Source organism: Tachypleus tridentatus, chromosome 1 (assembly GCF_004210375.1).
Source record: "Tachypleus tridentatus isolate NWPU-2018 chromosome 1, ASM421037v1, whole genome shotgun sequence".
Taxonomy (NCBI): domain Eukaryota; kingdom Metazoa; phylum Arthropoda; class Merostomata; order Xiphosura; family Limulidae; genus Tachypleus; species Tachypleus tridentatus.
In genome coordinates this window covers 166,498,935-166,521,898 of record NC_134825.1, presented here as the reverse complement: position 1 = coordinate 166,521,898, position 22,964 = coordinate 166,498,935, and the positions used below count along the sequence as shown (strand labels likewise).

The 22,964-nt window shown below is 35.4% G+C and overlaps 1 protein-coding gene across 4 annotated transcripts in view; it reads right to left on the bottom strand.

The window, feature by feature from the left end:
- The window catches only part of LOC143229840 (transcription factor CP2-like), a 77,070-nt gene that overhangs the window by 2,547 nt on the left and 51,559 nt on the right, over nucleotides 1-22,964 (bottom strand). For 3 of the 4 annotated variants that reach the window (XM_076462686.1, XM_076462663.1, XM_076462672.1), the window contains 2 exons: nucleotides 13,877-14,019; nucleotides 7,064-7,115 (listed from right to left, as the gene is read on the bottom strand). In XM_076462686.1, the coding sequence (XP_076318801.1) occupies nucleotides 7,064-7,115; nucleotides 13,877-14,019 (195 nt within the window). Of the gene's footprint in view, nucleotides 1-7,063; nucleotides 7,116-13,876; nucleotides 14,020-19,709; nucleotides 19,790-22,964 lie in introns of those variants that run through there. The other variant, XM_076462678.1, reaches the window with a different exon arrangement.

Sequence of the window (22,964 nt, the reverse complement as noted above, 5' to 3'; positions counted from 1 at the left end):
TTAAATATTTAAAAAGACCAATGGTCCTCAAAAATTTAGAAACACAACTGAGATGGACGGTGTTACTTTTGCCAACGACACTATCCAATGTCAAGGGTGACGGAACCCATGGTAAAAATATGTTTAATATGGTGTCATTGCTTTCCATCACAATGCCAGCATGACGGTAAAATGTGAGCTATTGTGACCTGGGTGTCACACAGACCACACATTGGTGTGTCAGTACCAGATAAAAGAAAGAGATGAGTTAAAAAAGTGTGACCAATGTGTAGACTACCCAGAACAACCTCCTACTTCCAATCCTCAGAGAAGCAAGCTGGCCAAAGTGCAATAGAGGTTTGATCTGGAAAAAGGTTATCATGATGCTTTCTCCAAGTTGACAGCCAATTGGCACAGAGCAAAACCTTGAATATAGGACCATAATCCATGTATGGGACAGGCACAGCAGTGATAGTACGAGAGCATACAGATTTAGCTGCAATGTCAGCGAGCTCATTCCTGTGAATACTGACATGGCCTAGTATCCAGAAATACTGGATTGAAGAGATGACAGAGAGAAACGGGTACAATCAGGTTTGAATATTGATAAGAGCAGGTTGAGAGTATGAAGTAATTCTAGGGCCAATAGAGCTAAGTGAGCCATTATAAATAGTACAGTTTGTGTACTGCATAGTTTGTATGCGATTCAGAGCAAGAAAAATGGTATACAATTTGGCAGTGAACACAGAAACTGTAAAGGGGATTCTGTGTGCAACACAACCAAATCACAACAAACCATGGCAAAACCCCCAGAGTCACCTGATTTGGAACCATCCATATAAATGGAAATGGAAGGATAATTTGAAAGATGTTTGGCAGATAGAAAGTGATACTTCCAATCAGGAGTACCTGCCTTCTTCAAATGACTAAAGAAAGGTCGCATTTTGGTATGGTAATTAGCCACAGTGGGATGGGTTGATCAATAGATACAGCTATGTTATCCAAGAACAGACCCAATTCATCCAACTGCCCTTGAATACAAAGGCCAAAAGGAACAAAAACAGACTGTCTATTCTTAAAGAGCATGGCCCATTGAGGAAAGAAAGCACAACCCCAGGTAAGATGCTATGGTAATGATCAAAGTTTTGAAGCATACAGTAAAGACATTTGCAAATGGCAAATGTATAGAGGAGGTTCATAGGACTCTTTGTACAAGCTATGAACTGGAGAAGTGCAGAAGACCCCTATGCAGAGCCAAAACCCCTAATGGTGAAGTCTCCAACATCTTCAAAGCCAAGGTCCTGGCAGGGCTATAGACCAGAGGTCCACATTCCAGCTTTGATCAAATAAGAGCACAAGAGAGGTTTAGCACAGAACATTGATCTGCTCCTCAGGAGGTGGAAGAGAGAAACGGAGGATGTTCAGCGCCCTTGTACACGTGATATGTAAGCTGCTTGATGTGTGGAATAAAAGTCAGCTTAAAGTCAAAGATAAACCCCAAAAACTTTGCCTCGGGGACTACAGGAAGCACAAGCTTGATCTGAGTGAATACCTTGTTGGCAGCAGAAGTGCATGTAAATGGTTTTTTGAGCAAGAAAAGGCAAAAACGTTTGCTGTGGTCCACTTCAGTGAACAACTAAGGGCAGTTTGTACCTACCATTCAATAAACCTTGTGCTCAACGACAGACAGGAAATGTAGAAGTGGTCGATATAGAGACAGTTCGTAACTGTAGGGGGGGAGTTGTCTACTGATGTCATTAATCTTTATAATGACATTCAAGACACAGCCCTAAGAGACTCCAAGTTCCTGGGGGAAAAATCAGGACAGTGTCAAACCATCATGGACATGGAATCACCAGTTCATTAAAAAATGTTTAATAAAAATGGGCAAATGGCCATGCAAACCATATGAGTAGAGGTCTCGCAAGACATCATACCTCCACATTGTACCATAAGCTTTCTAAAGGTTAAAAAATACAGAAAGATGTTGTTGTTTGAGAAAGGCTTCCCTCACTGACATTTCATATTGAATCAGGTGGAGCACTGTCATCAGAATCCACACTGAGTGGATGAGAGGAGGTTGTTTGATTTGAGAAACCAAACAAGACAAGCATTGACCATCCTTTATAAGGTCTTACAGAGACAGCTCATCAAAGCAATTGCATGGTAGGTTAAAGAAATCTTGGGATCCTTCCCAGGTTTAGGAAAAGGGAGTACAATAGCATGGCACCAAGCAACAGAAAAAACATTCTCCTGCCAGATCCAGTTATGAACAATCAGAAGAATAGCAAGAGAGGCAAAAGAGAGGTGGCACAGCATCTCATGATGAAAATCGTTGGGTCTGACTGATGTATTGGACCAATGGAGAACAAGCTTGAGTTCCACCACTGAAAAGGATCAATTATAGTCATACAGACAATCAGCTCAAAGAGAAAGAGGTGATCACTCTGCCTGTGTCTTGATGGCTATGTGCATGAAAAACACTTTTGCCAAGAGTATTGGCAATGCTCTAGGCATCAGAAACTTCCAAGCCATCAGAGAGCAAGATTGAAAGGGGGACAGAAGCATACTGTCTAATAATCTTTCAAATCTTGTCCGATATGACTTTGGAACTGGTGGTAGAAGAGATACTAAAGATGTACTTAATCCAAGATTCCTTCCGACTTTGACATCTGACTTGTCAAGCACGTACACAGGCCCACTGAAATGCAATGTGGTTTAAAAGTGTGGGATACCTACAAAAGGTATCCCAAGCCCATATTTGAGCTTTCCTTGCCATGTGGCAGGCAGGATTCCACCAAGGACAAGGATACTGTGGGAAATGTGTCAAGGTTTTAGTTAAGGAATACACTGAGCAGCTGCCTGGACAATACAGTCAGTCACTGCTACCATGCAGTTGTCTAATGATGGTTTACAGATAATGGCAAGATCAAGTCCTGAGAGAGCAGTGAAAGAGGGTCAGTTGGTCTAGTCCAGCTTCCACTGAGGCACGTGAGTTGGTTGCCAACAACTACAGCCAGTCTCTCTCAAAATTATAGGAAAATGATCACTGCTCCATGGGTTATCGTTAACCCTCCAAGAAAAGTAAGAGAAAAGTGAAAGGGAACAGATAGTAAGATCAATAGCAGTAAAAGACTGACTTGATGCATGAAAGTAGGTATACGAACCAGTATTGAAGAGAGATAGGTTGTGATCCAGGAGCATATGCTCTATGGAACAACCCTTCCCATCAATATCAGTACCACCAAAGAGGGGATTATTGTCCATTAAAATCCCCCAGGATTAAAAATGGAAATGGTAATTGCTCAATGATGGCATTGAGGTCTAAATTATCATAGGTCTATTAAGGAGCTGGGTAGAGAGAACAAATAGTGATGATACAACCCAAGGAAGCACTACAGCTTCCAAAAGTGTATCAAGTGGCAAGGACAGGGTGGATATATGCTGATAAACCAGCAGTGTAACCCCACCATGCACTCGTTTATCACACAACCTATCATTTCTGTACAAAGAATGACAGGTGACTGTATTGTCAGGTTTCAGAAATGTTTCCTGTAAGGAGAGTCACATGGGATGGTAAAAATCAATCAAATCTTTAATGCCATCTATATCTAAGAGAAAATCCCTGACAGTTCCACTGGATCAGAGTGGCCATTTTTATTTATGTGGAGATTAACATGGCAGGGAGCCCTTCTGTTTTCGACCATGCCTTTTTTCTTTATTCGATGGAAGTATTTCAACCTCCAGGGAACTTGGCCTGGATTCCAGTGACTGAGGGCATGAACAAATGGTTGTTTTACTTTTCAGGGCTGTAGAAGACTGTGGACCTGAGGAAACATCCGAATCCAAAGCCAAAGGAAGTGGAACCGAGCAGTCCCTGAAAGAAGTGGCAGGGATAGAGATGGAGGTTGATGTAGAATCGTCAACTCTTTTAATCATGGAGGGCAAAGATTCTTCATATGTTTTACAAATGACTTTGCTGGAAGCATGAAAAGATCTGTCTGCACTCTTGCTGTGACAGTGGAATGCAGTGCAGCAGCACATGCCCAAGATTGAGTTTGGGAGAAAAATTTCTGAGCCTCTGGGTAGGATATATTATTTATAGTCTTCATACATTGCACCTCTTTCTGTTCCACCCCTTTAGGGCAAGAAACAGGGCAAGAGGGGTATGGACCACTACAGTTAACACAGTGTGTTTCTAGTTTGCACTTGTAAGCGTTGTGGTCTTTCCCACTACATCAAGCACATGTTAAAGAACCACAACAGAATGTTTTTGAATGACTGAACCATTAACACTGGGAACATCTGAGAGGGTTGGGAATATATGGTCAAACCTTACAATTCAGATAACCTGCTTTGACTATGGCAGGAGGAAGTGGTGATGCAAATGTCAATATCAGAATATTAGTAGGCACCATAATTCCATCTTTGCAAGTGGAGATTCGGCACATTGCAGATATGCCTTGGCTGAAGAAACCAACAAGGATCTCTGACTCAGGAATGTTCTTTAAATCTCTCAATAATAACTCCTCTGGGAGAATTCAAAGTTGCATCAGGAGTAACCTCAGTGGGTATATCCCCAATGGCCTTCGATTTCAACAGGAATTTGGTATGTTGTGGTGAGGTTTCCACTAAAATGTCTCCAGAGTGCAACTTCTTTACTGAATTATGGGAGCCAGCAAGCCCCTCTATTCCCTTTTGAATAAAGAGAGGGGCATCTGTTCTAAGGATTTCTTGGATAATTAAAAACTGGGTAAAGAATCTGACTGTAATATTGATTACACAACAGTCATTCATGCATGGTCATTTTCTGATAATCTGTTTTTTTTTTTCAATATTTTCATTTCTATTTATTTTTTTCCAAAATTGGGGTATCCATAATAAAGATACTACATTTAGGTGCCCACTGACCCCACCCACCATGAAGCCCTACTAGGGAACACACTTCAATGCCAAACAAGGACACTACAGCAATGCCAGGATTTCGTGACCACTATACCCAAACACCAGCATCAGATACAACCTCCACAACACCTGATGAGAACGTCCAACACTGATACTTGGTTGACCGTAGCCCAAGTGGACCAGACAACTGATTGGTGGGGGCTACCCCCAAACTGCCTGTCTACAGGAATTCAAGGCCAAAGTGGTGTGTTGGAGTTGGACCCCTCAACCACTAGGATCCTCTCCTCCTCTTCACAGGTCACCATGCACTGCAAACACATGAATGGATGTTTAGATCCTGGAGGAGGTAAACTGAAAGTAGAGAACCTTCTCTGGGAATTCCCCTCACCACTTAAAGGAATCCACCTCAACGGGCAAGTAAGTGTATTGATCTTGTATTGTTAAAGCAACTTTAATACAAGAAAATTGCTTGTATGTGCACGTGTGATACTTGTGAGAAATATTCTCAAAGTCAATGTGGATACAACTGTTTAAATCCAGATGTCAAAATGGCATGAAAAGCAGGTGAGAAACAGCTATGGAGCAAATTAAAGGCACGAAGAAAGAAAAAAGAAAGGATTTATTACGCTATTCCATTGGAGAGTGATGAAGATGAAATGTCTAGAGATACTTTTGAGGATCCATTGGACTTTGTGACATAGAAGAAATGATACAGATCATCCAAGAACTCAAATGTAAAACCATGGCATTCAAGGTATTGTTGCAGAACTCCAACAGGGTACAGGAATGATGTCTGTTCATTTCTGTAGTTCTTAGGTATCAAATCCACAGTGACAAACTTTCAAAATGAAGAAACTTGATGAAAGGCATCAAGCTTTAGTGCTCTCGACAAGAAAAATTGATTGCTTGCATTCTGCATGGCTGAATTAAGGATTCTATGCATCATGTTACTCTCAGGAGATCCAGATGGTCTTACATACATGATTGGAAATGACATTTGCAAGAAATCTGATGACACGAAATTGTTATCTGTCAACAATGTGCAACAAATTCTGTCAGAGAAATGTATTCAGACAAAAGTTATCCTTGCACAATTATGTTAGTTGATGAATTCAAAGAAGTGAAAGAGACTAAAGACTCTGAAACAGCTAGGTGGCACTTTCGTCAGTTGAAGTCTGGGTTTCAGCTAGAATCTACAGTAAGATCTGTCTAGCATTACTGAAAGTGAGTTGCACTGAAGAAGAAGAGTACCCTTAATAAAGATAATGAGAATTTTTCCACTGACATCAAAGTCAAGGCCTTCATATCAACTCAGAAAACAAAGAACAGGAAGAAATAGCTAATAACACATCAAACTCTGCTTGATTTTAGCCAAAAGCCTGAAAGGGGTAGGTCAAGAACACACCATCACATGTACATTTTTTACATTTACTACCATGTACTACAGGAGTCAAACTTCTGATAGCATTGTTTAATCTGCAAATGTATTCTTAAAACTTTGTGTAGAATTTTAGTTCAACCTAAAAATGCTAAAAACAGAATTTTAGCTCATTCCAGAATGATATTATGTACTTAGGTCAGCCTTAGTGCCCTGGACTTGGACTGTGAAAGCATTGCCAATGTTCCATAGCTATACCTCTGAAGTTGTAATAAAATTCAATCCTGCTAATATCATATAAAATAACACAGATGTTACCTCAGGTCAGTATAGTAGCAATAAAGGTGCTATTTTATAGCTGAACAATAACAATGATGTTACCTTATACATGTTCAGTAATTATGCAGTTGTTACACAAAGGTGTTAGTTTATATTTCTACAATACCAATCTAGATACTATATTTCTATAATAACAATGAGGGTGTTACCTTATATTTTTAAAATAACACTGAAAATGTTATATTTATACAGTAATAATGAAGGTGTTATGGTTGTACAATAACAATACAGGCCCAATATCTTTACACCCAGCAACTCTCTTACCTCATACTCTACAGTAATTCAAAGCCCTTGCCTAGTGTTCTTATAAATATCTTGAAGAACAAAATGCCTTACTTCATTCAAACACTGTCATACCAAAGTTCTTACCTCAAATCTGTGAAGTAAGAAGGACGTTACCTCATACCACAGTTATAATAAAGGACTTGCTTCATATTGCTAGAGTAACAACAAAAGCCTTACCTTTTATGGTATCACAATAGTATATGGAGTCATTGGACATGTTCTGGACAACCTGAAAAATATGTTCATTTATCAACATAACTAATTATATATTTTTTTCTAACTTGCAAGATTAATTTCTCATTTGTTATATACAGTAGAAAATATTTCAACCATGAAAATACAATATTCTAGTAAAAACATCTTATATAATCATTCCAGTCAGATATTTCCAAAACTCAAGGCAATGAAGGGTGATGTGGGAGATTGTGGGCTTGAGCACCCAATTCACTCTTCTATCTTGTATTTCTTTTGACAATTTTATTTTTATGAATTTCTTCATGTGAGGCCAACTAACAGAGGTTAAGAATGATAGACAGTGTATCCTCACAACAATGTGGGTCCTACATCTACAGTCACCTCTAAAACCTAGAGCATATTTTATATCCCACATTATAGTCTGTACATGCTGGGGATCCTTTTGATTTGTTCAGTGTCTAATTTAATTTTACTTCGATTATTCTTGCTCATTTAAATGTCATTTATCACAGGTTTGAATTTGTTGTTTTTAACAGTTTTTCCTTCTGATTTTATGACTGTTTAATTATTTTCTCTTTCTCTTACATTAAAAGGAATGATTACATGAGTATTACACAACATATCCAAACCAAACATCATACACCAGGACACAAATCATGAGGTGGGCCATAATGTAATGTGTCCTGTGTTTTTTTTAAGGTACTGGTGGAAGTAAGGCTCATATTATGTTGGAGGGTACGTTATGTATCTAGTTTAATCCCACCTTTGCTGGTTTTACATGTTTAAATGAGAGAGAGAGAAAAAAAAGAACATAAAAGAGCAGATGTGGTTCCTATCACCCACTTTTTCATATTTTCAACCATCTTTTGCTGTTTGTAGCCAGATATAGGAAAGTGGTTATTTACAAAAATTAAGTAAAATGAAAACAATAATAAGAAAGAAATAACTAGAAGTTAGCATTCCAGCCCTCAGTATGATGATTGGCAATAAACACCAAGATGTTCAGGTATTACTATACTAAGCCCAACCAATATTAGTACAGTTTCTGTCCTCCACTAGTTTTTCTCAACTATCAAGGCAATGTGTGGATGTGTGCTACTCGTTTCTCAAAGGGTGGTATTTTTAGACCATTGACCCTATTGAATTATTAGGCCACTTTGCAATGTTACCAGCTGTATTTCTTGGTTCTAAAGACATCCACTCAATAGCTTGGCTTATATATGGAAGGTGATACAACTACATGAATAAGATATGGAATGTCCAAATAAGTAATTATATTTTTATTATACATTAACAGTCATAAATTGCTAATTATTTTACAGCACCTTACATGTTACTTTTTGGTATACAAAACTGAAACTATGAAGAATCCCAATCTGTGTACTTGTTTCAGTTTTTACTTCATTATGTTTATATAAGAAATTATTTTTCATTCCTGTAAGTTATTAATTACCCTTTGAAATTGTTCTTCTTTTCCAATCATGCTGCACATTTTCTGAAAAATTTTGGTTTCATTCAACACCTTTAGTTTTTATAGTTCATAAAAAAACTTGCATTCTGATGGAAGATAAGTGTAACTATCCTCATTTATAGCATATTTAAAACTAACTGTGCCATATTCCATACAAAACTGGAGTTAATGGATGCTGGGTCTCAAATTTCTTTGGCACAGCTTAAAAAATGATAAACTTTATCTTAAAAAGAAAAGACTCAATGAAGCTAAAACTTGAGTTTGCATCAATCAAGCTCAATAACGTAGGGAATTTGTCTTCTAAGATGTGGGCTATATTTTTATTCATTTATCAAAATGACATGAGTGTTGATCTCTGCATTCAAATAAAAACCTATGTAAATATGTTAGAGCTATCCCTTACATCATATGTTATTCAAGTTGGAGGATAACTCGCTTGCTTTTCTCCATATTTGAGGACAAATTTTTTATTTTTTAAACATCTTCATGCATACCATGAACACAGAACTGCTCCTCCCTATAAATTTTAATACCAAAGTTATGGTATTGACTTTGGTGTTCTAAGCTAAAAACAATGTCATTTCATGCAATAAATGCTGACCCTAGATATGTTGACTCGATTCACTCTTAACGTACGAGAACTTCCTTTATGATTTTTCATCAGTTCTTGAAACAAGTTTCAATAATTAATAAATAAAACTGATAACAGTAATGGTACTTGTGGAAAAGCAATTTTAATAAGTCAAATTTTTTTTACACTAAAGAGGAGACTTGTACATTACATGTAGCTCTCTCAAATATCTGAAATTCAGGTTCATTTCATTTATGCCCACACAAAGAGCACAAATCAAGAGATAAATTGTGTTTCGTTACACAGATGTGTGGCTTTAATTACTAGTTAATGTGTACATTTTACAAGTAGTTCTTGTTACTTTGAAATGCCTATTAAGAGAAAAGTTTCTGTGAATTTTCTGAACTAAATAAAATAATAAAAATTACTTAACTCACTTAATAAAGACAAGCACATGCACACTGTCAATATGATTTAAGCACATCTCTAAGTTGCAATATATCTGATGTGTTGCTAAAATAATGAAATGTAAATATTTTTATTAGTTATGATATGAACTGGATTGAATATATCCATGTAGGTGAGAAAAAGTATCTTAATTCAACAGTTTTTGATTATTGTACATTTCTGATAGGTACTCCTGTCTTAACATTCAAAGCTCTCGACTTTGGTATGTCCTTTAAGTATTGTTAAAACTTTTTTTTCTAATTGCACAACAGTAATATATCCATTTATTTTTTGCACCTTTTCAGAACATGCACACATTGTGAAACTATCCTCCTTTCAAAGACTAACAACAGATTTGAACAGCTAAGGATGCATTTAAGTTATATATTTGGTGCAAGGAAATATTGTGCAGCTGGTGACCTACCATGGAGAAGTCAGAAGATGCTGGTTGTATGAGTTGCCAAACAAAACCAGTGAGGAACAAGAGACAGGACCAAGGATAGAGAGAAAAATTAAGGAGGAATGAGGGCCACAAAAGGGATCTGGACCTGAACATCAATACAGGTGAAAAATAAATAAGGATTTTGCAAAACAACTTTTATGAACAGCAACTGTTTTAGAAAGGAAGACCCAATCTGAATGAAGGATGATAAGAGAGGAATGGCAAAATATACAGAAAAAATTAATGACAAACATCAGAATGGCAATCACTGTGTGCCAGGAGAAGAAATAAATAGGTTTTGAGGAAAAATGGTGTGAGGAACACATATCAATGTATTCAAAAAAAAGACAGAGCATGAATAATGAGATCCAAATCTGAAAGAACAACAGAATGTGGTGGATGAACAAGGTGAAAGGAACAGAAACAGATGGTAATAATCATGGAAGCAAAAGATTTATGGAATTAGAAAAGAAGAAAGGTGTTTGACAGAGCATCCCAATAACTAATGACTCCTGACACAGTCAAACTCTAGTCAAACAACAATGTAAAAAATTGGGACAGATGAAGAATAGAAGAAAATAAAGGATGGAAGCCACAGCAAAAGGACTACTGTCTGAAGGTAGACCGATGTCTCTGGTACACAGACAATGAGGAGGGCCGAACTGTGTGGGTAGGAAAACATGCTGAACAAGGAGCAAGTCCTACAGCTGAGGTGAGGGACCAGACAAAATGAAATTTGGAGATATCTGGGTGAAACAGTAGGATTACAATTGTTGAAGGAACAACCTATATGGAAACGAGAGCAGGGACTGCTGTTTCAATGAGAGTCAGAGCAGAGGAAACTACATCTCAGCTGGCCAATACAAAGCAACTAGCAAAACACAAGGAGCAGTCTAGATGATGGAAATGACCTTGGAGATTAGTCTGAGAGGAGTGTAGGCATATAGATGAAAATCCTTTCAATTCTGACTGAATGTATCCACCTCCAAGAGCTGAGGGGTGTTGAACAGGAGACTAAAAATAAGGTAGTTTTGCATTCTAATGAGTGGCAAAAGCATCTATGAATACTTGAGGATGTAGGGATTACACCCTGTAGGTAAAATTTAGTTGGAACAAGAGAAGTAGTTGGTTACCAGATTCATAATTCCAGAAACATGACATGCTGAGATGGTTAAATTGTAATTGTGGGCCCAGTACAAGTTGAATGTCTGAAAACACAGAGACCAGGATTTACTTTCTCCTTGCTTGATGATATTGCTGATGAGAGTGGAATTGTTAGCATCAACCATTACAACTCCCCCTGAGGAGCAGGAGGAAATGAGACAGCCTGCTAAACATCCTAAAAGTTGAGAAGGTTGACATGGAATATAGTTTCCATAACTGATCACTACCCAAAATCTCTATAGATTTGAGGAAAGCTTCCCCAACCTACCAAAGAAGCATTTATGGACAGGTGAATGTTAAAATGGTTTGGTTTGTTTTGAATTTCGTGCAAAGCTACACAATGGCTATCTGCGTTAGCCGTCCCTAATTTTGCAATGCAAGACTAGAGGAAAGACAGCTGGTCATCACCATCCACTGCCAACTCTTGGGCTACTCTTTTACCAATGAATAGTGAGATTGATCATCACATTATAACGCCCCCACGGCTGAAAGGGCAAGCATGTTTGGTGTAATGGGGATTTGAACCCGTGACCCTTGGATTATGAGTTGAGTGCCTCAAACACCTTGCCATGCCGTGTTGAAATGAGGCAAAGGAATGTCTGTTTCCTTGTCAAGTTGCTATGCAAAGTTGGCTCCAATCCCAGGAGGGAAGATGGAAGGATGACCCAAGGAATCATGGAAGAAGTTACACTGGTCAATAAACATCTACTGAAGGGAATGTAAATGTGCCCAACCAAAGAGAATGAGCACTTCCAAGAAAGTTGAGGTCTCCAAAAGAGATAGAACCATTCATGGATAAAAGAAGGTGATTTTACTGCCTTTGTGACTGCACACCCCATATCCCTGAGCCAAAGTGGAGAAGGCTAGGCCTTTCTGCAATGAAGATTCACAAGACCCCCTACAGCTGTGCATAGAAACTGAAAGACACGGTCCTCACAAGTAAATTTAAGAAAACAATATGACCCTGAAACTATGGGGATATGAAAATATATATGGTTATCCAGGGTGCTGGTGAAAAAAATCCATCAAATTGAGATGTATGACTCCAAGGTGAACCATGCTGTCTACAGAAAGGAATTTGCCACTAAAGATATGTGATGGGTCTCTAATCTACAGTCTCTTTAAGGAAAACAAATAGATAGGAGGAGGGGGTACAACCTGTTTGGTAGCTCCTTTGTGTAAGAGATCCTTAACCAACTTGATGAAACAACTAGATAAGGCATGACCCTCTGGAGGAGGGAAGGAAACAAAGAAAGGGGGGAGGAGACCTTAACTGAAGACAAAGACACTTAGATAGAACCCGTAGAAAACTACAGGTACATTTTTAAGATATGCAAAATGATTGAGAACTGTGCCTGAACTATGGTAAGGGATGGGAAGAGAAAGTAGGGGCATGGGTAATTCAAATTGGTGAAGTTTGGGTGGGTACAGCTGGACAAGACAAACCTCAACCGTAGACTTCAAAGACGCATGCCCACTGTTTCACACAGAAATAGGGCCTGACAAAAATTAATCAAAGAAGACAGTGGGAAATGCATCTCCTCAGTAATGCCTCTCTCCTTAGAAAATTTCAACAACAGAATAAACAGGTGCTGAGAGACAGTGCATATACTAACAGATGGGCTAAAGTAGACCACATGAGTTCACAAGAAAATTAATCATGTAACTGGCAAAAGGCTTGAAAATGGATAGTTAGGGCAAGACAAATCCTAGAAAACTGAGATTTGTTAAAGTGGATCAAAGCTCAAGATTTGAGCCTCATGGGGAGTGGAGAGCTTCCATACACTGGAAATTCAAATGGGGATTCTTGGCCCACTTGAATGCCAAAAAGTATTGGTCTATCAATCAGAGAAAATGGTACATATCCACGTCTGACACCCACTAATCAGCAAAATGGTATGAACTTGGACATTGGGTGAAGGAGGAAAAAATAATAATCAGAACAATGTTCTTCACACAACAAGGTAAGAGAAGAACCAAGTGAAAGATTTAATCATTTGATTAACAAGGTATAGGAATGGTAAGGTTGGCAAAATTTTCTCACTGTCTGCATTATGTAATTGACCACAAAAAACTAGGGCCAGAAAAATAGAGTCCAAATTATCTTCATGTGAATAAATTTTTCCTCAGAAGCTTGTTCAAGAGGAAAGAGAGAATGAACCAACTGCTGAGCAAAAGTGTCCAACTTCCTATAAATTAAAGCTTGAACTTCCTCAGTAGATATTTTAAACTTACTTTGAAAAGGTGTAGTGATATTAGCAGCTTCAAAACTGGTGAAAACTTAGTTATCCACCACCATAAAAGTTGAATTCACGTGTCTATATATATTAATGCCAACTGAAAAAATGAGAATTGTGCTAGAATAGTATAGGGAGCTATCTGCACTAGTATAGGTGGTGAAGTATAATTGGAGGAAAGTAGTCACATGATGTGTACATTCTGAAATGGTGTGAAAACAAAGGGTTATAATAGACTGGTGTGCTATTAGTGAAAAAAAATAAATGCTTACAATGCAACTTAGAGATGAGGTAACTATGGGTGAGAAGTAATACCACCATTCTGAAAACTGTTGGTACAATCTGTATGTGTATTGGTAATAACAAAGATAAACTTTATTTAAAAAAAAAAACTCTCCCTCTCTCTACATATAAATTACCAGAATTATAAAATCTGAAGGATTCTGCAGTTTCTTTTCCTTACCTTATCTGTGACATAAAAATAAATCCCTGAAGGGCCTGTCATATATATTCCATTCACAGTCTCTTTCTGAAGCCTGAAAACATCTTTCAGCTTCTGCTCTAAGTCTTGGACTGAGAAAGTTTCCAAGTAAATTGCATAAAACGCTTTCAAAAAAAAAGAGAGAAAAGGAATCATTTAATACAAAGCTCACACAACCAAATATTCACATCATTTTTAGTGCTGAAAAACACTACTGAAATACCTCTTGAATTTCAATGTACTTGTCACAAACTTCCAAGATTTCATCCATTCTGAAATTTTTTAATTCAATTATATACCTCCACATTTTTGCAGGCAATATTTCCCCTTCAACTATGTTGAATACAGTAATTTGTTACACAAATGGTTACGATTTGTTTTTTACATAATATGCACACCTAAATGAAACATCTTCAAACTATAGTGACTCAACACAACAAGTCCACGTGAAATATGTTTGTATGTGTCCCTACCTTCTCCATAGATCATTCTGGTTTCAGTTTATTTTAATTAAAATGATTTAAATTATACAGCATACCTTATACATCATGTTTAACATGCTATTTTTAGGAATATTTCATTTCATATGGTAGATACTGCAGTGATTGTGTAGTGCACACTTCCAAGTTGACTATTACAGAAAAGTACATTCAAATAAAATAACTCTGGTTTTAAAGTTTACTTTACTGAAAAGGATTTCATTTCAATTAATGTACCTTGTATAATTCATGCCCAACCACAATTTTTCACAAGCATTATTTTGTTATTTAATTTGCCACACACACAGGCCACATAGTTACTGGAGTTTTCACCATTCTTAGAAAAGTATTTTCAGATAAAAACAATTTAGTTTTAAACTTTTATGAAAAAATATAATTTATTGTGCACTTTTTATGTTAGGCCTATAGACAATATTTTCACTGAAGTTATTACACAGTTAACAAGTTTTAATCACTCTTAGAAAGTACATTCACATAAAACAACACAAAAGCATTTCAACATACTACTTTAACACAGTAATTTAAAACAATCATCTTAACACAATGTATAGTAAGCAATTATGATAACCTTTATACAAAAAAATATTATGTTACTGACCTAACCAAACAATAACATGATCTGAATTTGAATATAACAATAACTACATTGCTGACCTAGATAGCAAGCATATCAAATGATTTACTTGATGCACAAATGATAAACCATCCCAAATCAAACAGTCTGAACACATCTCTACAAACACTCAAATACGAATTTACTTGCTGCAGTCTACTATGAACAAAGAATTATTCCGATACTTTACATATGAGAAAAATAGTTGTTTTGGTCATGAGTTAAACTTAAAATAAGTGTTGGTAATGTGTGTGATGTCTGTGTCAACCATTGCGAAAGCTACTAATACATACATACATATATCAGGAATGAGGTATGAAAATTTATGAAAAGTTGAAAAAAGAAAGTTGTATGTATAAAGTAAAAAGAATTTAAGTCTTATCTGAAAGGTAAACAACAGATAACAAGTACATTGTCATTGGATAAAACTCAACCATTTAACTTTGGACACAATCTATTTTTAGCCAAAAGCTTCAGATATTTTGATCTAGTACAATTTTGTTTTGCTGTGCTACTAATATTACCTTATTAAATTGAACTTTTACTACCAAATGAATAATGCAATGCCAACAAGAAATAGGTTTTTCTAGTCACTGCCCAATGGTAGGTTGTTTGTTTTTAAATTTATTTTTCATTTCTTTTCTTCTAAGAGGAATTACCTTCCCACAACAATCTGCTGGCAGTGAAGGATGATGTAGGTTTGGAACAGTGTGGGCTCAAGCACCCACATCTTACTCTCTTATCTCGTTTTATTTTTCTTATTTTACTCTTCTATTATTTTTCCTTACATATGAACAGAGACTAAGACTGGTAGCCTGTGTATCACCCCCACTATGTGGATCTTAAGTTTTCAGTAGCCACTAGTGGGAACACACTTTACACCTCACATCATAGTCTGTGTCCTGAGAACGTTTTTTGGTACATATCATTTTTGTTTAAGGCTTGCTTGTTTCAAAAATGTTTTATTTCATCAAAGGCTTGGTCTTGCTGTTTGTAAATATTAACTACTAAGATTATATACACAACTTTGTCAGCTCTCATAAACTTAACAGCTTGAAAAGACAATACTTACAAAGGATTTGCCATATTCTTCTGGGGTGGATCTAACTGCACTGTGAACAACATAGGTCTGATTTTACAATGTGGAGGTATATACCTCACAATGTGAGGTAAAATGACAAGTTATATACCTCCACCATATCATGGGAGGGTGACCTTACTTAGTTTTGTTCTCAATTGTTTCTCAACTTGTTTACTGGAAATTTAACCACAGACTACTATGAAAGGTGTTAAATTTTTTTTCTTTTAATATAATCCATGACTATAGCAGGGAAGCAAGAATTTGCCACTTTTGACTCCATAAATGAAATGTTTGAAGAGCATATAGTGAAGATTTGTGGGACACTTTGAAACATACTATGAAATGTATGCTTTTATGTCACCATAAAACCTGTAACTGTAACCTTTCATGGTCAATATCACAGTAGTGTCATCACCACAAGTAAACCTACTCAGCAGTTGTTGTTTCTTTTGTCTCTTATTTGATGCAGATGGTTTATTTTTAATCATGAACAACATTGTATCAAACAACATCTACTCTCATATAAAAAAGGAGTACGCATTGTGCTGTTACACATGAAAGAGTAATCAACTTTCCATATAATTTTGTATAAGCATCACAATATTTTTATTAACCTCTTTTCTGCTAAAACCTAACGCTTCCTTTTGGCATAATTATTGGCCAGAGACAAGATTTCAAGGCAAGCATTTCTAATGCACACTAATCAATTGGAGCATGTAAAAAGTCAAGACCACCACCAGTAGGATGATTAATCTATCCTTGCTTACAGAGAAGCTCAATGCAGAAACACTGACACTCAGATGTAAAAGATAAATAAAAGAGTTGCAATATAAAAGCAAAAGATAGGAATAAAGGAATCATGAGTGGAATACTCCACTAGCATACAATTAAACATTTTTTTGCAATCCTCTCAACAGCTGTGAGCTAGCCATTGGAAAACTGTTGTCTGCAAATGAAAGAAATTATAATTACAATATTAATAAAGCAATGCTCCCTACTGTTATATGTGATCACTGGAAAATTAGTGTCCACCAAAGAAAAATTTAAAAACACTTCTACTACGATTAGAAACCATTCTCTCCACTGTTGCATTTTGGTTACTGGAAAAAAAAAAAGTTTCTGCAAAGGAAGAAAACTTGTAGGTGAAGGTACTCTGGATCAGGGTAAGCAAAGCCTTTTTGGAACTATATAAAAAAAAGGTTGTTTTTATTAGCAAAAAACTACAAAAGATGGGCTATCTTTACTATGTTCATATGTAATTGTATCCTAGGTTTTAGCACTGGTAAGTGTGTAACACCCACTGACCCACTAGAGGATAAAAATATATCTCATCTGTTATATTAAAATTGAGAGAAAAGGTATTGTATATTAATCTTGGGACATTACAATGTTTATGCTCATCTAAGGTCTCATACATACCACAGAAAAGTATCCAGAAAAATAAATCCTGGAAGATAATAGGCAGTATTTTCTGTCACGGAAGAACAACACACCCACAAAAAGTATACCATTATTTTTAAGGGTTTTCTCCAATTTTTCATAAAACATAATCACGTGTGAAATCCAAGAACTTCTATCTATACACTTTTCAATTAGGTTAGTGTTATAATATTTAAGAAATAATTTGACATAATAAAAAAAAAAATCGGCAAACATTTACTACATCTAAAAGCAGCTTTTTGTAAGCTTGTTAACAGGGAACAGATTAAGAAATATGACATGCTAACAAGAACAAATTATGATACTGAGTATTTTCAATAACCAGAGAGCTACATGAAGAAAGGACCAGTAAATATACTGAAAGAAGAACCAAAGACAAATTTAAGAAAATGACCTGTTTCAATGGCCTTAACATATTCAAATTACCCTAAAGTTGATGTGGACCAAATAATACAAATATTCACAGTCAATATTAAAAAAAAAAATCTAATACTTTGCTGAACATTTTTTCCAGAGATGTTTCTAAAAATTCTTAACATTTATTTTTGAGGGAAAAATACAAAAAAGAACAAAAAACTACTGTTTTCATGGTTAGCACACTATATCACTTCTGATGTGACTGTAGCTTTTTAAGAAAAGATTACATAATTTAGTGGAATACCTAAAATCATGGACTATGTATCACACACAAAGAGACAGATTAAAGAACTGATAACACACATGCATCTAACCTATAACAGATACAAGTACACCTGGGTATCTCTATCATAAAATCTAATTAATTGGACAAGTCAAACCCAATGATGTTCATTCTCAGGAATCCTGTGAAGACACCAGCAGATTACTTACTACACGCAAATTAACAGCTAAGTGTTAATTAGGGATAAAGATTGTAATAACAACAAAACTTAGGAACTATAAGGAATTAGGCTTAGGTGAAAATGATTAGTATCCCCAACCATCACTACCATATTCTATGTATTCAAAAAAACAAAGAAAAAATAAATGTTAGTATACTGTTACAATAGTTATAAATATACATGGTTGAGTATGTTATATTAAAATGATTTTAATAAGTTTGTGTTTGTTTGTTTTTAGTTTAAACACAAAGCTACATAATAGGCTATCTGTGCTGTGCCCATGTCAGGTTTGAAACCCAGTTTTTAGTGTACAAACCCAAAAACTTCCCACTGAGTCAATGGGAGACAATTTTAGTATGTAAATTAGCAAGTCACTCAACAATTACAGTCAATACAAAACTGCACCGAAATGGCATGTATAAGAATTATATGTCATTTCATAGGTGGTGTGATGCTACAGTAAAATGAATCATTTTGAGAAAGGTTTGTAACAACCCTTACAAATGTAAAATATTCATATACTCAGATCACACAGATGCATTCAAGTTCAGGGATTTAGAGCATCTAGAATGATGATACCACTTGTAATTAATACCATCAGAACACTAAGGAACATGAATAACTTGGGGAATATTCAGAGAGAGAGAGAGAGACCTGCAACAAGACATATCCCAACTCTGGTAAGCAAAGTGTTGGCATCTTGTAACCTCCAAGAATCTACAAATTCAAAGGTGACTGTCAAAAGTTATCCATATGTCAAAGAGAACAGTACATCACATCACTACAGAATATTTCCAAACAGGAAAAGCAACATAAGTTGCTTCCATGACATTTCTTCAACTGTTAAATATCACAAAAAACCTAAAAATGGATATGGGTATTCATGTAATTCCACATGAAGACATAATGATCAAATCACAGGACTGGACAGTTAAAACTGACACTGTAAAGTTGTTATCCATGTACATTATATAAGCTATGGAAAACTTTCAGATAGAAGTGGTATGCTTTTGACAAAAAAAAGCCTTATGAAAGGAGCACAAATATCATATACAGCATGATCAGACATGGTAAAATGAACCATAATGGGATGATAAGGTTCAAAAATCATTTTAATGTAAGATACTCAACCTCTGTATTTGGTTGCTAACAAAAAAACGTTTTAAGCCTAATGTTAAAAAAAAAAAAATTTGTAGGATATTTTCAAAGATACAACTTTCTTCTGAATTCAAAGTTTGGTACAATATGATATCAATTAAATCCCAAAGTTTGGTACATATATCAATTAAATCCCCAAGTCAGGGCCAAGGGAGTTACATACTATAATACTCCTTCCTCAATTCTGCTCCAAATGGGAAGTACAAGGAGTTGCAGATGGAATGGAAATCATTTCTTGAAAACCTGTTCCAGGAAGAATTAATTAGTAAGATTTATATCAAGCACTGTTAGCTGAAAGTTAGTCATAAGGCTTTAGTTCAAAACAAAAAAGAAAATGGAAAGTATTAGTTGTTAACTCAGTGAGGCCTGAGTCATACCCAAATTCTTTAAGGTAATGGTTCTAAACTGGCTGGTAAAGTCATAAGTGGTGCATAACCAAGAACTTAAGAAAATGTATCTATTAGAGAAATAATTCAAAATATGGAGGCCATATCTGGTTGCTATGGTTATTTTTTCTTATTTGTCATTTTTTCCATAGAGATAAAAACTGAAGGAACTCTCAAAGATTATGATAACTTATGTTGCAAATGTTGCTTTATATTAAACATCTGTAGTTCTAGAACAAACAGTAAAAAAACATGTAAACAATAAACAATGTAATTACTTTCATTGTTGTTAATACAATGTGCACATTTTTGTTCCAACTTGCAACATTTTAGTCACTGGTAGAGAAGATATATTTTATCTAATAAAATTAATATTTTATCACAGAGTTCAAGGCAAAATATTTTACAAAAAATAAGTAAATAAGTCAATAAGTAAATGTACAACAAATTATTTGCAATTTAAAAAAAATAATTAAAAATTATAAACTTTTGGGGTCTTCAAGTTGTTCAAACTGAGCCATATGAATAAAATACTCACTGAAAACAGTCGAAATCTACCATTGGTATTGATACCCAGTTTTTAGCCTTATAAGCCTACAAACTTACCAATGTGCCACTGGGAGAGAGGAAAATTCAAAGACAAGATAAGAAGAAATAATATGGACCAGAAAATAGCTGATGACTTTACAGGCAAACTTTGTTTTAAATAAAACTTAATACTTCAAACCTGTAACTTTTGGTGCATTCTGCTGTTGCTCTGAATATTGTTTCGAAACAAATGGAAAAACATTCATGACACTTCATGTTTATTTATTAAAGGTGGATAATATCATGGATTAGATTAGTTTTCAGCCAGGGAAGCATAAATGTTACAGGAAGCTGTCACCATCTAATGGATAAAATCAGAATTTTCATCCAGACACTGTCAGCATCTACCCGGGTTTAAGGAGTTAATACGTGTGTAATTAACTCTGTCACATATTATTATTTCAAAACAAAAAGTTTGTTCTTGCTGTTTTTTACATACTTCCTTTTATGTTGTACTATGCTATTGATAATTACAACATAATCATAGGTGTTTCAAACATAACTGATAATGTTCCAACAGGAAGAAAAGTTAGTTTTTCAATTTAATAGTTTTGGTTTGTTTTAAATTTCATTCACAAAATTACATGAGGGCTATCTGCACTACCAATCCTTAATTTAGCAGTGTAAGCCTAGAGGGATGGCAGCTAGTCATCACCACCCACTGCCAACTCTTGGGCTACTCTTTCACCAATAAATAATGGGATTGACAGTCACATTATGATGCCCCTGTGGCTGAAAGGGCGAACATGATTGGTGTGATGGGGATTTGAACCCGTGACCCTCGGATTACGAGTCAAGCACCTTATCCTGCCTGGCCATGATTCTTATGTAATCCTTGTCTACATCTGTATGTTTCTCATATAACATGTTGCATACATCTCTACACTTTTATGACTGTTATATCCATACTGTACTCACCTTGCTTACAACTATTTGACTCTCAAAGAATATTTCATTGTCAATTACAAAATGGATATGTAATGCAGCTGTAGGTTAAATGTTCTTGGTGATAGATGTCTGGTGTGTAGATTTTATTTCTTTACATCTATAGGTATCTGGAACTATTGACTACTATTCCTTTCCATCAAACTAGATATGAGATAATACATAACTTAAGTACCAGTCAGCTAAGCATTGTACAAGTCAATATATTTAATTTTATAAACTACAAATGTTGTTCTTGCAGGATAAAATCACTTTTTTACCATCTTCAAAAATAGCCAAGAGGAAAAAAGTATACAAATATCTACTGGTAAAGTGTAGAATATTTTCATATCTCACACATTATCTTATATTTTAGTTGACCATTTGGGTGAAGAGAATTTACACTCTAAATTTTGAAGAACGGTTCATTCAGAACAAATCAAAATATGTTTTAAATATTTAGTTTGATTTAAAAAAACAAACCCTCCATAGAATAATGTAGACTTTTAATTTTTCATGTATGATAAATATTCCTGTTAATAATCTTTTGCCTTTTATAATTTTTTTCTTATAATTCTGCTACTTAAACAAACATATCTTTCCATGTGAAAGTGTACTTCACCCATTACACAACTGATGTTGATGTTGTTTATGTGACATAGGCTATAGTTTGTTCAATTACAAATAAAATAAGTTGTTCCACTGGTAAGTAAACAATGCACTGGATAACTTCTAGTACTTTACAAAAATATTTTAACAACAGCTAAATTACCCAACTACCCCCAAATTTAAAAAGTTAAAAAATTTATCAATAATTGGAGAACTGAAATGTCTGTTTAAAAAAACATCACATGTATAGAAGCTTTCCCCACTGATTCCGAGAAGACTGAAAAGATAAGTCATGTGGTAGTATCACAAGACATTAAGAAGAACAGGCATGATATAGGCATTATGAACAATGAAGTCAGTGTTGTCATATTGCAGGAGAATAACTGTTAGTAATGCAATCACATAAACATCTGTTTATTACATGTTATTCATGCCAAGCACATAAGAAACTATGTTTTTTTTTTCCTGAACACCCCTCACACTGTATTTTAAGTTTGTTTCAAATCCAATTCATAACTTACTCAAACATACATGAATATACATTTAACAACTCTAAGAAGCTTTTAAAACATAATACAAAACAAATTTCAGTAAGGTGATATTCCACATACATACAGTCAGTGCTGTGTTTAATCAGACAAAAGATGTACTAAACTTTGATTATTTTTGTGAAATATATCCAATCTCAGTTATTTTACTGTAGCCTCAAACATACTGTCAAATTCATATCACGATACCTATTCTAGAAACAGGCTATGATTCAATACTTATACCTGCCAGTAACATTAGACCTATTATTTTGTTAACATTACATTATTCAGTCCCTCAAGCCTTTTAAAAAGAATGAGGATGGATAATAGCATTTCAACCACACCATAATGCCCACATTTTATGAGGTGATGCATTTTTAC